At 48.3% G+C, this 14164-nt stretch overlaps 1 protein-coding gene across 1 annotated transcript in view; it reads left to right on the forward strand.

The window, feature by feature from the left end:
* Window positions 1-1788: 1788 nt before the first annotated feature.
* The window catches only part of LOC104464937 (discoidin domain-containing receptor 2-like), a gene marked incomplete at its 3' end in the record, with an annotated part of 24116 nt that continues 11740 nt past the window's right edge, over window positions 1789-14164 (forward strand). The window contains exons 1-6 of the mRNA XM_010077795.1: window positions 1789-1939; window positions 5390-5492; window positions 6887-7115; window positions 10592-10739; window positions 10949-11054; window positions 13701-13887. Coding sequence (XP_010076097.1) covers window positions 1876-1939; window positions 5390-5492; window positions 6887-7115; window positions 10592-10739; window positions 10949-11054; window positions 13701-13887 — 837 coding nt within the window. The remainder of the gene's footprint in view (window positions 1940-5389; window positions 5493-6886; window positions 7116-10591; window positions 10740-10948; window positions 11055-13700; window positions 13888-14164) is intronic.

The raw sequence follows: 14164 nt of genomic DNA on the forward strand, positions 1-14164 counted from the left end.
ACATCCACCAGGTCCAGCTCTGCTGCAGAAATGTCTTTACAAAATCTCCCTCTGCAGCAAGTCTCTGCTCCATGGGACTTGCAGTCTGCCATGGGATGGTGGGAAATGGTGGGCTTGCACCAGAGATCACCCCCCCTCCGTTTCGGGGGGGAAGCACGACCTTGGACACACACACAGCTTGAGAGCGCTTGGTCAAAGCCTCTCTTCTGATGGCCAGCCCCTCCTGCTGAGATACGGGCTGGCTTTTCCCTCCAGTGCTTTGCTTTTGCACGCTCGCCACCCACGATGCCACAAAATCCCAGAACCTTGTGGTCGCCCTCCTCCCAGCCTCGGCCAGGAGGACGCACGAGGGGTGGCTGGGGCAGTTCTAAGGTCTGTTTTGGGTTCCCTTGTGCTGTGGCATGGCCAGGCACAGCACCGCCGGGCAGCGTCCGCCCATCGTGAGCTTCCCCTCCTGCATGAGCATTTGGCTCTTTTCCCAAGAAGGCCTTTAGTAGTTTTTTGGGCTCAGAGCCATCTTTTCTGATGGAATGCAGCAGGGACAATGGCCAGTAGCAAATCCTTAGGAAAGAGAATGAAAACAGGGCAAGCCTCAGTGATTCTAACCCCGATTTAGCTTCTGGGCATCCAGCAGTCTGTGGCTGGGGGATTTCCCCAGCCAAAGGTTTTACCTTTGGATTTAAGAAGCCGTGGTGTATCTTTCTGTTGTGAATATATCCAATTGTGTTGGTATCCATGGCAACTCATGGCTGTGACTTGTACAGTTTAATTATGTTGGGTAGAAAAAATACTGCCTTTTGTTACAATCTCTGAGCTAATGGCATCTGATGCTGTTGTCCTTATGCGTGTGTGTGCGCTGGCATAGTGACGGTCCCTTTTTTATCCTCTCTTCCTTAACTAACAAATCTTAACATTCAATTTTGCCTTTTTACTACCACTCTGAGGATTCTGGAGCAAACACCCTCTGATCCTGGCAGCTTTTCATTTGTTGATTTGTTCTGTTTTCTTTTCACCTGACGTTTCAATATGAGACAGAGCCTTTAACCTGCCTTCCGGAGAGCTTCTTCCAGGATGGGAACCTCCCGAGGCTCTTTGTAGTGAGTGTGGACACAAAGAATCCACAGAACTCTGCTGGTATGACCTTGTGTTCCTCTAGGTGTAATCACGGCTTTCCAGTGAAATTGCCAGCATTTAAGCCGTTTGCTATTTTCCCCGTTTCCAAACAGGAAATTAAGTGTGCTCGCATGTGTGAGTGCACATGCTCTTTTGGCAGCAATGTGGACATGTAGGGAGAGATTACTTTCGCCCTGTTTCAGACGTTTATCTGAAGAAGGTAGTGTGACAAGTTCCAGAGCACCCACTTGGCTACTTGGAGTAGAGAGCTGGTGCAGATGGAGGGGTGCATTGGGATCAGCCGCACTTGGGGAGCCTCGGTGGGCTGGAGATGCAGCTTCAGCTCTTGTTCATATAATAAGGAAAGGGAAGAATCGATGGAGAGAGATTGCTTTGCTTTGGACTTGCTTAAGAGCAGCTAAGAGAGGATAGTCATGGCAGCTGAGCTCCTAAAAGCTGAATGACGTGAATAGCTTTAGAGATGGTGAGGAGAGTCAGGCAGTCGGTAGTTCTTCCCTAAGCCTCTGCTGAGGTGAGGGGGCAGAGCAGGGCTGAGATCAAGACCCTCCTGAAGGCATGGAAGGCTGCCCAGCCCATCACGAGGCAAGGACGGTCTAGACAAGTCTGCAGCACAGAGGAGTCCTGTCTTTGGAGAACTCTCATCTTCTTTCTTTGCTTTGTCTTTCAGAAATGTAGATGGCAGCTGCTGTCTTTGAAGGACTCGCACCCATCTGACCCTGCGCAGCGCCTCCGATTGCTACCATGATCTTCTGCATGCTGCTGCTGGCCTCACTGCCTGAGCCATCTGGTGCCGAAGTCAACCCTGGTAGGGAGAGAACTCTAGTCTCCCACCTTTCATGTGTTTGTTCTCAGCCTTTCTTTGCCAGTCACGGTGAATACACATACACATAACGAGTGCACGTAAATGTGGTCACTAACACGGTCCCTGAATGCGTCCCTCTGGACTGAGTTGGCCAGTCTTACTTGACAGCTGTACTGGAGTGAAACACCTCTCCTGGCCGTCCCAGGAGCCCCAGGCACATGGATGTGCTCCTTTCTCTGCCCACCCAGGGGGTCCATGCTCTCACCAGGCCTGTTTAGAGCTCTGATTATCTCTTCACCAATTTGAGCATCTGGTCTGGGGACCAAACCTGGCTCAAGACTGGTTCAGAGATACTGTGTGCACTGTGGAAAGTAAATAACCAGTTAGCAAACATAAGCTACAGCTCTCCAGCCAGAAAGAGAGGCTCAGGAGAGAGAGGCATGGAAGGAAAGGTTGAAAACCCTACCTGGCACACAGCTGGGGTGGAGATAGGGGTAGGAGCCTGTGAGTCCCTGTGGAGGGCGTGACCTCTTGTCCTACCGCATTTGGCAAGCTTTAATCATGATGGAGATGAGTATGATAATGGTCTGCAATATATTGCAAAAATCCTCGTAATGAGGTGGTTTGAGCTGGAGACAGTCTGTGAAATAAATGAGTCTGAACTGGATGATCTTTAAGGTCCCTTCCAACCCAAACCATTCTGTGATTCTGTGGCTTGCTCCAAGAGTGGTCTAGAGCACCTCCTGCATTGCTGTCTAAACCAAAGGGGCTGCTTTGGGGATGATTTCGGACCTGTGCAGGAAGGATCCTGTGCAGTTCTTTTGCCCAGCATCAGTTGTGTGAGCTCACTAACAGAGGAGAGCTGTGACATTTTTCTGAGCCCCCATGTATCCTGGCTGCATGGTGAGTGTCTCCCTGAGTGTGTAGTACAGGGTCAGGGATGTCTGAGCAGGAGTCCTGGTGGCACCTAAACAGAACCCAGGGATGGTTTTGCTTGCGAGGATGTGCATTTTGGTGAGAGCCTCATGCTGCTTGTTCTGGTGAGACCCACAGCCACCTGCACAGTGCATCCCTCAATGCCAGGGCCAGTCTGGCTTCCACCTGCCAGCCCTGGCTTTGTGAACTAATCGGTTGTGTTCAGGATTGCAATAGGTCCTGCTCCCTCCCAGTCCTTCCCAAGTAGCTGGCTCTCAGTCTGGCATTGCTGTGCACTTGACCTTTAGATAAGGTGTGACCAGACAGGACTCCTGCTGCAGAAACACAAAAGCGCTTTCTGCTTGCAGGCGACGACGACGCAACCCTTTTGGAAAGTCTTCAGATCCTTTCCCGTAGTTCAGCAACACGCTAGCTTCCCAGCAATAGAGGAGACTGTGCTGGTCTGTGGTGGGACAGGTAGGAGTGCAGACAGGCGAGGCCGGTTTGCTTTATCGCACTTAGTGCTCAGCATCAGAGCAGCGTTAGCGCCTCCGTTGGCTTTCAGCAGCTGCAGTCCCACGCCTGATCCCAGCCTGATGTCAGCTACCTCCCAGTGAGTTCTTCTGTAAACAGGCCTCTTCAGAAACCTCAGATGTACAAATGAGTGTTCTGGGTGAGACCAGAGGCCCATCCTGCTTGGTGTCCTGACTCCAGCAGGGTCCCATCCCTGCTGGTTCTGAAGGAGTGCACGGATGGGCAGGCACCCAGCAGTGCCTTACCCCAGGGATGCTCTCGGCTCACTGCGGTCTCCTGCCCGGGAGCTCTCTGAGCTGGCACTTGTGTATTGCTGTGGTCGCTGTGAGTTTGATCAGCAAATTTTTGAACCCATGGGAACCTTTGGCATTCAGAGTGTTTAATAGATTAAGGATGCAGATGTTGGTTTTGAACTCTGCTACCTGATCTTTTGATGCCTCCTGGTTCTGGTGTTTTGAGAGACAGTGTGTAATTGTTCAGGACATAAATGATCTTTGTCGTACCTCTTTTGTAATGATGAGGCTGCTGATCTTTCCTTTTGCATCATCTGTGGTGCCTTTGCTGCCTTTTGATGGGAGAAGGACGGAGTAAGAGCTCTATTCTGTACCTGATGGCATCTGACCATCAACACACACAGCGGTGTAATGGTGTTTTCTAGTTAGTTTTCCACAATTTACTTTTTTCTATATTAAATAATCCCCTATCATCAGCAAACATTGTCCCCTCACCACCCATCTCCTTTACAAGATTATTTAGGAATATATCAACGTCACACAGTCAATGCCACTGTGCCTGACCACAGCTGCAACCAAACCCTGGTCAAACAACCTCTGTCTGCAAACGTTTCTACGCTGAAATCTGCCAGGTGGTTACTCCTCCTGCAGCTGGTTATTGTGTGTGATGGTGACAAGGTGGGTTCCATGCCTCTGTCTTTTCTTGTGGCTTCAGAACCTGGCGAGCGGCTTTATCCAGGTTTGGTACAAGGGTAGCTCAGAGGACAGAGACCAAAAATCTATAGGAAAGCCCATGTCCTTTTTTTCTGGGACTTGCCATCGGCTCTGGCTTTGTCTTCTAATTGTTTCATGATTTAATCCTGTGTAACTTTCTTTTTAATCTGCTGTTGGTGTCAGTCTGACAAAAATATCTCGCTTGCCTGTTTTGAATACTGAGCCTTAATGAATGCATTAAGTCTTTGAGTTTTCTGAAACATTTCTAATATTCCAAGACATGTTTAAAAACTTGTGTCAGAGGAGAGAGCTTGGCCAGCTTGGATCTGTAAGCTCCATCTGCTCTGTCTTTGGTGAACGGAGCTGTGTTGAGCTCCATGGCTTGAGCCAGTTGTGTCTGTGCTCCCTGGAGGCACCGAGGTTGAGAGTCTTCTCGTGCCTGGAGAGAAATCCGTGCTCCAGTTGAGGCTGGAGGCAGGGAACAGACCAGGCTGGGGCAGCGTGGATGGCCAAGGGCTTGGGCTCGATGTAAGCTCTAACCTGCAGTGACAGAGCAGATGTTTCCGTGAGCTAGTCTAGTCATCTGGAGTAGAAGCTGTTTAACTTCTCAGTTGTTACTGGACTGGTGAAAATAATAATAATAATCGTTCTTGTTTGAATGCAAGTCAAGCATCGAGTTTATTCCAGAAGAAGAAGAAAAATCTTTAACAAATTCCTCCTTTTTATGTCACATCATTATTCATAAATAATTTTTCATTGTAAAATAGGTCCACGCAACCATTAACACTAGTATGGTTTTGGCTTTCTTGTTCTTAAGATGTTTCTCTGTGAAGTTTTTCTTGCCTTGCCAGTACTCTGATGAACGATACTAACTCGGAGTGTCTTTCATTAGTTATTTCAGTTTATGGTAATTATTTCATCCTCTTTATTTGCATTCCTTATTTTATTATTGCCATGTTTATTCCCTAGGCATTGATAGCCTTTTAATTAAACTTGTCTGGTGATTTAGAAGGAATTGGTACTGATTTTCTTTACTTGCTTTTGTTCTCATTTCCAGCTATATGCCGTTACCCTTTGGGTATGCATGAAGGGACGATACGGGACGAGGACATCACTGCTTCCAGCCAGTGGTACGATTCCACGGGACCCCAGTATGCACGGTGGGTTAATCTCTGGCAAAAAAAAAATGCAATCTTTTTTTTTCTTCTAGATATCTAGTATGTGATTGTGGAAGAGGTTCCCTCACCCATAAAGCAACATTAAGTTTGCTTAACTTGTTCGCTGCCCCCATATTAAACCTACTTAGTGCATAGTGAAAGACCAAGAGGCAGTGGTCATGGTCAGAAGTTGTAACAGAAGAAATTCTAAATTAATATTAAGAAAAAAAAAAAATCCTTCCCCACGAGGATGAAGTGGTGGAGCTCTGACTTTCAGGACGTGGGTGTACTTGAGCAGCACACTGTAGCTTTGGAGTTAGCCCTGCTGTGTCCTTCCCCATGAGGATGAAGTGGTGGAGCTCTGACAGGTACCCAGAGACATGGTGATGTCTCAGTGTTTGGAGACTTTCAGGACGTGGCTGTACTTGAGCATCGCACTGTAGCTTTGGAGTTAGCCCTGCTGTGAGCAGGAGATTGGGCTGGAGACTTGCAGAGGCTGCTTCCGGCCCTGCTCTTCCTATAGTTGTGTGAATAAATCGCTAATGGATTTGTGACTTACAGGTCAGCTAGGGACAGTGCCCCTGGGATTCTTGTAGAGCACTTTAAACTGAATCGTAGGAAATAATTTACAAGGATGAACTTTTCAACAGCATCGTATTGAGGAAATGAGCTGTGTCCACTTTGACTCAAAAATCTGGAAACTTCAGAGTTAAGGAATTGTTAAAAAACAGTTTAAGGTTTTTCTTTCAGTGTCAAGCAGTACTACAGTCTTTCTCATAAGCTTGGCTTTTCATTTTTTTGTTATTTCTTTTCTCTTAAAGCTACTAACTGATGATTAGCAAAATGCTTACAAATGCAAGGTTCCTTAGAATTGTTCATCATGATGATCTCAAACATTCCTACAGTTTTGGTGCAAGCCAGATACTAATTTCAGGTTAATTATGATACTTACGTTTTTTCCCATCCTACACCTAGTAGTGTCCTGCCCAAGCAGCTCTGCTGAATGAAGGAAAGGTGAAAGATGTGCTGAGATGACCTGGAATAATTTGTAGATGAGCAGAGCTTTTCTTTCTAAAATGGATTTTGAAGGTGGCTCCATGGTTGTTTCTGATCAACATAGAAGTATGTGTCTGGGAAATAAATTACTTCTAACAGCAAATGAAAGTTACTCAGAACTGAGGAAGTTGTTCTGAACAGGGCAAAACTGGCTATGGGGCTCTGAGAAGTCTCAACCCTCACCCCAAAGGGGAGAGGTGTTTGGTAGCCAGCTGTCAGGTCTCACTTGCTGATTTGGTTTCTGTCTCCTAGTTCTCAAAGTTTCAAGGTGTTTCCTCGGTTACTGGGAAGGCTGGATCCTTGGAAGTGACATTTTTAAATGTGTGTGGTTTTCCCTTCAGGTTACAGAGGGAAGAGGGGGATGGAGCCTGGTGCCCGGCTGGCTTGTTGCAACCCGAAGATGTACAGTTCCTTCAAATTGACCTGCACAAGCTCTTCTTCATCACCTTGATTGGGACTCAGGGACGGCATGCCCGTGCCACAGGCAAGGAATTTGCCCGTGCTTACAGAATTGACTATAGCCGCAACGGAGAGCGCTGGATCTCCTGGAAAGATCGCCAGGGCAGGAAGGTGAGTGTAGCAGGCACTGAACTGTGGAGCACGTAGAAGTCAAGTCGTAGAGAACTAGACCAGAGAAGGCACGTTCTGTACATAGTGCCTAGTGTGTTGTTCTTTATCCTGACTCTTCTCTGTCAGGCATTCAGCATCCTCTGCCTTAGTGTTGTGTTTGCTGGGATGTTGGAGTGTTATTCCCCTGACCTGATCCCTCAAAGCCAAGCTGCTGCTGTGGCTGAAAACTGTGGCTCTTCTCTAGTTTTCTGTCTGTATTCAAAACATCACACGAATGCCCCTCTACCAGCCAGACACTTGCTTCTAAGTTGGAAACTGCAAAGCAGATGCCTGCTTTGTGATTAAAAAAAAACAAACAGGGAGGGGGTGGCAGGGAATGGAGATAAATTTCTGGATGTCTGATAGCAGTGTTTATACAGGGAGCAAGAAGGAGGAAGGAGTTTAGAGGGAAATGTGCAGAGCACACACACTGAGAGGCTTCCCCAGTTGTCTCCTGGTGTCTCCAGCTCTGACCACACAGCTCAGCACTGGCTGTGCTCTGGGCATGTTAAACCTCCCCTGGGAAGGAATCCCCTTCTCTCACCTGCAGCTCGTCTGCCCTGATCCCCTGGCCTCAGGCTGGCTGGTGGAGCCTGAAGACCTATGCCAGGCTAGCAAAGGTACTGGGTGGGGTGGTTTTTCCTAGCACTGGGGGTGCTTTGGAGGTCACAGCGGGCTCTATATTGCCGTGCTAAGTAATAGCTTCTAGCTTGTTAATGAATTATTTGCTCACTCAGACCTTTGACCAGCTGTTTGGCCGTTACCATTATCTTCCCCATCCCTCAGGTTTTAGTGTGTGTGGTACAAACGCTGTGTTTGCAGGGTGGGAGGGGAAGTTTAAACTCCATGGCACTAACTGTTCTTTGTGGTGCTTTCTTAGGTGAAATCTGTCCACGTCTCGAGTTATATCAGAATTCAATTGGTTACACTGTCCACAAGCAGCTGAATGCTGCTGATCTCCTCCCCCAGTCCTGTGCAGAGCAGTGTTCTTGGGCACTGGGGACTGTGTTAGTGTCAGGTGTTAGGATTTAGGATGGGTCAGCTTTTGCAAGATCTCCCTCTTAGGCGTAACAAACACGAATGCAGCTGTGTACGATGCTATAATTTGAGCCGTCCTCTATGCTATTCTGTATACGTGGAAGTCCACATATTTTCTGTGTGTGTCCCTGTTCTGCATCAAGCGAGACCAAAATTTTTCCCTCCTGGTATCTTTAGAGAAGATGCTCTGCTCCTGTTGTTCTGGACATGACACACACAATGGGGTGCAGTTCCTGCCATTTCAGCTCCTCTGAAAAATGACTTTCCATAAAACGTATTTTTCAAAACGTGTCACCAGTAAGGGGTATTTTCCATTAGTGAATCCGTATTTCAGAAGTGCTGCTGCCTGGTCACATAATTTGTTAAAAATGTCCTGTAAAATCATACAAGCATTGGAATGAGGTGCAGATGGAGGTGCAATCTATTTATTGGTATATGTTAAGAAGGCCTCTTCCAGTCCTGCAGCTGATAGATGCCCAATCACTGATATTTCAGAGTGTGACTATGTGAGCCCATCTTGGCATGTCTCTGTCCAAGGAGATCACAAAAATGGTTTCAGTAAAAAAAAAACAACCAAAAACCACCAAAAAAAACCAAAAACAAACCCACCCCATAATCCAAAACCCACCAAACGAACCCCTTCACTGTGCTGCTAAGTTTCAGATCTCACAAGATGCTGGGTCATCAGACACATAGCCCATGCTGCTCCTCACTAGGAGAGTCGCCTCCAGGTTTAGTTTGCCCAGTAGAGGTCAAGTTCCAGTCCCCATGTCTCCGATACCAGTTGGGGATGGTGCTCTCCATTGGCACTAATGCTGCAGCACTGTTCACTCCTGGTCCCTCATCAGCTTCTGGTGTCAGCCACCTACTGTCAGGAGCACCACTTCTTTCTTGATGTTGGGAATTGGTATCGGTGGTGGCTGGGACTGGAAGTTGGTAATGAGTTTGTTCCGCACGCCGCTGAGTCACTTTGGGTTTTTTGGCCCTGAGGAGCAGTGTGCTGAGCAGCAGCAACCCCACCTTGTGGAGGTGCTCTGCAAAGTGCATCTTTGCTCTGCCTTCTCTCAGATGTCTCTACAGGACAGGCAGAAATGTCAGCTCTTCCCCTACAGAGCTGGTGCAGAGGTACCTTCTTCTGAGAGGGATGGCTGAAGCTTTCTTCCTCTGACTCTGTCCATCTAGGACTTCTTGGCTTGACACATCTGCCACCTTGGAGATTCGCTGACAGATGGTCAACTCCAGAGGATCTGTCCAATGTCTGTGATAAAACCGTGGAATATTCTGCCATATGCTGTCTCCTTTTGGGTTTTATCTCCTATCTGCAAGGTCTGTGCACCTTTACTGAGCCATCCAGGAGGGTGCAGGAGGTTGTTCCACAGCTGTCCTGGTGGCTCCTCTTCAGGGAGGTGCAGTCTTCTGAGTGGCTTCCTTTTGTGGTGCAATAAGGTCTTTCACTTCTCAGTGGACTCTCCGGCCACACTCACTCTCTGGAGATCTTCCTAGCTGCCATGAGGAGGAGCCACCTTTCTGCTCCCTTATTGGCCTCCCTCGTCTTTTAAATCGCTTGTACATCAACAGCTCCAATCCATGGGGTCTTCCGAGTAACCTCAGCCTCTGACTCATCCTTCCTACAAATAGCGCCTTTGAACAGGAGCCCTCATACTTGTCATTCAGATTTTTTCTGCCAAAAATGTTCTTATTCATTTCCATAGGTCCAAATCCTTTTAAAAAAAAAAAAAAAAGAAAAATATCTTGGGCACCTTGTCTCTGCTGCTGGGGGACGGACAGCTTCAGCTGTTTCCCCACACTCCAGATAAGTAGCGGACTGTTCCCAGAACAGGGGTGGGACTGAGGGGAAGGGGAGGGTGGCAGTCCCTCCATGCCAGGCTGCGTTTCAGCAGGGTGGGGTGACTGTGGCAATGCTGAACACTTCCATTCGAGACATCTGCCAATGCAGCTGCTTGCACCTCCATCCCCCAAACACTGCAGCACCTCTGGAATTGTGTTGGCTCATAGGAAAAGGTCACCAGGACCCACCTCCGGGTCACTAGTGATGAGGGCAGGTGCTCACTTACCTGCTGTTAAAGCGTAGATGGAAAGTCCCTTGAAGCAAGAAGATTCTATACTAGTAACTGGAGCTTTCTGCAACGTATAGCCCACATGTGCATTCATCTCCCACCTGCCGTTCTCCTCTCTCTCAGAATACTGCCTGGTAGGGGTCTGCAGTGGGCAGGAGGTGACACGGCAGCACCCGTCACCCTGTAAGCCATGTAAAATAGGAGGGGAGCAGCAGCAGCAGCTGATCCTCTGCAGATACTCATGGGAAAGCTCAAGGACACCACTGTGCGAGTGGACAGCACAATAGGAAGAAGTTGCTGATAAGAATCTCTCTTCTCCAGGTGATCCAAGGCAACATCGATACTTACGACGTCGTCTTGAAAGATCTTCGGCCTCCCATCATTGCACGTTTTATCCGGGTGATTCCTGTGACGGAGATGCCGATGACTGTCTGTATGAGAGTGGAGCTCTATGGCTGTGTCTGGTATGGTAAGTACCAATTTCTGTGCCTGTCACTGGAAAATAGTCGTTACACAATGCGGACTGGGACTCACCCGCGTCCCCACGTACGCAGAGGGAATTCCAGGCCCACGGAACTGCTTCTGTTGGTCCACATCACAAATAAAAGGATCATATGGACAGAGATGATGGAAGGCTGCTGCTACTGTATTTCTCAGGTATATGGCCTTCTTTTTTAGATGGTTTGGCATCCTATAGCATCCCTGAAGGAGGGACAATAGCGGCTCCTGGCTTCCCCATCGTTTATCTGAATGACTCGACCTATGATGGCTACCAGGAGCGCAGGTGGGAGAAGTCGTCCTGTTCTTTCTCGGTCACTGTGCAAACACTCTCTTCTTTCCTACTCACCCTGTCAGTAGTATCTTGTATCCCAAGCACTTGTCTAAGACCTCCAGAGCTGCAAGCTAGCTTACTAGTTCTCCAAAACATCGTGGCTTTGTTATTCCAAGCCCTTTGACACGTTGTTATTGCTCTTTTGAAGGAGGGCATGGGCTCAGGATGCATCAGATTGATTTCCCCCAGCTGACAAAGGCTGGCAGGAAGGAAATAATCTTTTTGTTATTGGAAGTTGTTGTTGCTTCTCTTTAGAGAGAAGAGTGTCCTTATACAGCTAAGTGCTGTCTTTGTTCATACCTTCCATCTGAAGCAGTCCTGATGTGTCTGATTGCCTTAAAGCCCTCATCGCTCTTGGTCTCTAATTGTGACCATGTTCATTGCACTGATTTCTTTGCTGGTTCGGGTATAGCCTTAAGCTGTCGTTGGTACAGCAGATCAGAAGGTGCTGCTGCTCTTCTGCTGCCCCAGATTGGAGTGGGAGAGCTGGCTGGACCTTCTGCCTGCACAGTCCCAGTGTTCCTGGAGCAGGTGAAGGTCCTTCCCTCTTCGTTGCCTTTGTTGCTTCTGCAGTTTGATATCTGAAATGCATTCTCCAGCAGACTGCATCTTAAACTGTTGCAGGAGGTCTCCAGGGTAAACTGGGCATCCGAGAAAGCGCGCAACACCTGAACTCTAGGCCTGCGCTTGATACCTGTGAGCTTCTGGACAGATTTGAGATGTTGTTTTTGAAAACAAAGCTCTGATGGACTTGAAACAACTTGGAAAACTGCATCACTCCCTGTGAGAAGCTCCAGGTCAGCAGAGGCACCACTGCCAAGGTGGTATGAGAGGAAGGTGGCTGATCACTCACTGTAAAGATTTCTCGGGTATGATGCTTTTCCAATTTGGAGTCAAAAAGCCTAAAGTAACTGGATTTTGACAGCTCGTTACAAGGTCTGTTAGTTTTTCCTATCACTGAGGTTAGGTAGGGTGGCATGTTGTTGGCATTTTGAGGAGTCTCTGGTTTACCCGACGGTTGGCTCTCACGGAAGGAGAGCTCATTAAGAGTCTGCATCTGAAATGTGAAATAACTGGCCAAACTTTCAGACGTTTAGTGTCACCACTTTCTTTGCTATAAATACAGATTTGAGTGTGTTTAAACAGCTTGAAACCTCAGACAAACTCGGGCATGGGTATCATCTTGAGGCAGCATGTCCCTGCCTGTGCAGGAATGTGCCTAGTAAGTGACCTGACAGTGTCCCTCCAGTGACCTGGTGTCATCCATTGACTTAAGGTGCTTTTATTATATGTCCTGTTCCAGTTGTCAGTAACTTTCTGAAAACTGTTGCTGTTGCCTAAATTCTTTTTTATGCTTAGAAGTGATTTTTGTAAACTTATTCTGTTGTGCTGGAGGTTAAAGTAACGGGGTGGAAAGTACATTCTTCATGCTTGTGGGATGTTGCAAGATACTGGGTAACAGCATCTTTATATGTTAATATCTGATGCTTTCAAGCTGCATTGATATAGTAGGGATAAGATGTTAAAGAAAAATTTTAAAAAGGAGTTTATGTGCAGAAGGATATAGGTGTTGCACTTAGTGCTGGACAGCTAACTTTGGAAGCTGGGTCTGCTGGGGAGTGCCAGGGAGCTGTGGATGTAGGCACAAAACCCAGCGTGCTAAGCAAGGACCCTTTCAGGCTGGCCTGGAAGCGGGAGTCTGCCTCTTCCAGCTGTTAATCCCGCTTTGGAGTTCAAAGCCACATGTACCTGTGCAAATTCTGGTGACAGGAGGGCTTCCCTGGACGTGCAGCAGCCCAGCCCGGGTTACAAGGACTGCCCAGGGGCAGCTGAATGAATTTGGCCCGGGGGCACGTTCGGGTGTGAATACAGCTGAACTGTTCGCACTTCTGCTGTAGGAGAAGGGATGTGCCCGGGATGGCTCCCAGAAGGCAGGTGGGTCAGCAGCGTGCTACATCTGGCATCTTCCACTCTGGGACAGTGCTGGAAAGCTGTGCAGTGGGCTCTGCGCTCAGATAGGAAGGGGAATGAGGCAGGTCCTGGGCAAAGAGTCTGGTCAGCTGTGGAAACGGAGCTGATAACGCTCTCCTCCTGCACAAGGAGCAATGCCAGAAATTATCCCGGTTTGAACTGGCCGTGGCTGGGTGAGATGCCCATGGTCTCACTGCTCTTTTTCCTGCTTTTCTGTGCCTGCCTACTAAACTGTCCCCGCTGGTTCTTCCAGGACGGGATGGAGCAGTGTTCCTCCCGTGAAGCTCCACGGTGAATTGCTGCAATTAAAGCTGTTTGGAGAGCATACGGTGTCATTTTCTGTAGTCTCAGTTTTCATTCTCAAGAGACTCTGGTCATAGCTTGGCTTTGCTGTCAGTGCTTGATATCAATGCAAAAACTTCTGCGTTTTCCCAAGCAGGAAGAGATTTTAAAAGCCCAGCCCGAACAAAATACAGATGACGTTGCATAAGAACAGGGAATGAGCTCGGGATGGGTTAAGAGTAAATGAACTAATGTTTTCCTGGTGCCAGTTGAAGGACCCGTGTGCTTTCACATTTGAGCTCTCCTGGCTGGTACTCTGCCTAACTGATGGTTCTTTCTTGCTAGGCACTTGTACGGTGGTCTGGGCCAGCTGACAGACGGTGTGCTGGGACTGGACGACTTCACGCAGAGCCACCAGTACCGTGTGTGGCCAGGCTACGACTATGTCGGCTGGAAGAATGAGAGCTTCAGCACAGGCTCTGTTGAAATGGAGTTCCAGTTTGACCGACCGCGGAACTTCACCTCCATGAAGGTAGGCAGCGTCATCCCTCTGCAGCAGCCTGGGGCAGGCTTTGGGTCTGGGTGCTCCCAGATTGTCCCTTTGGGTCCTCTTCCCAAAGCAGGAGGATACCAAGTGCCTGACAGCAGAGTCAGCCGTAGGCAGAACTGGAGCAGGAGATGTCCTGAGTTTGCGAGGAAATGGTCTCAAGTTGCACCAGGGGAGGTTTAGGCTGGATATTAGAAAAAATTTCTTCACGGAAAGAGAGATGAGGCATTGGAACAGGCTGACCATGGCCAAGGAGGAGGGT

Source organism: Pterocles gutturalis, unplaced genomic scaffold (assembly GCF_000699245.1).
Source record: "Pterocles gutturalis isolate BGI_N339 unplaced genomic scaffold, ASM69924v1 scaffold11238, whole genome shotgun sequence".
In the NCBI taxonomy this organism is placed as follows: domain Eukaryota; kingdom Metazoa; phylum Chordata; class Aves; order Pterocliformes; family Pteroclidae; genus Pterocles; species Pterocles gutturalis.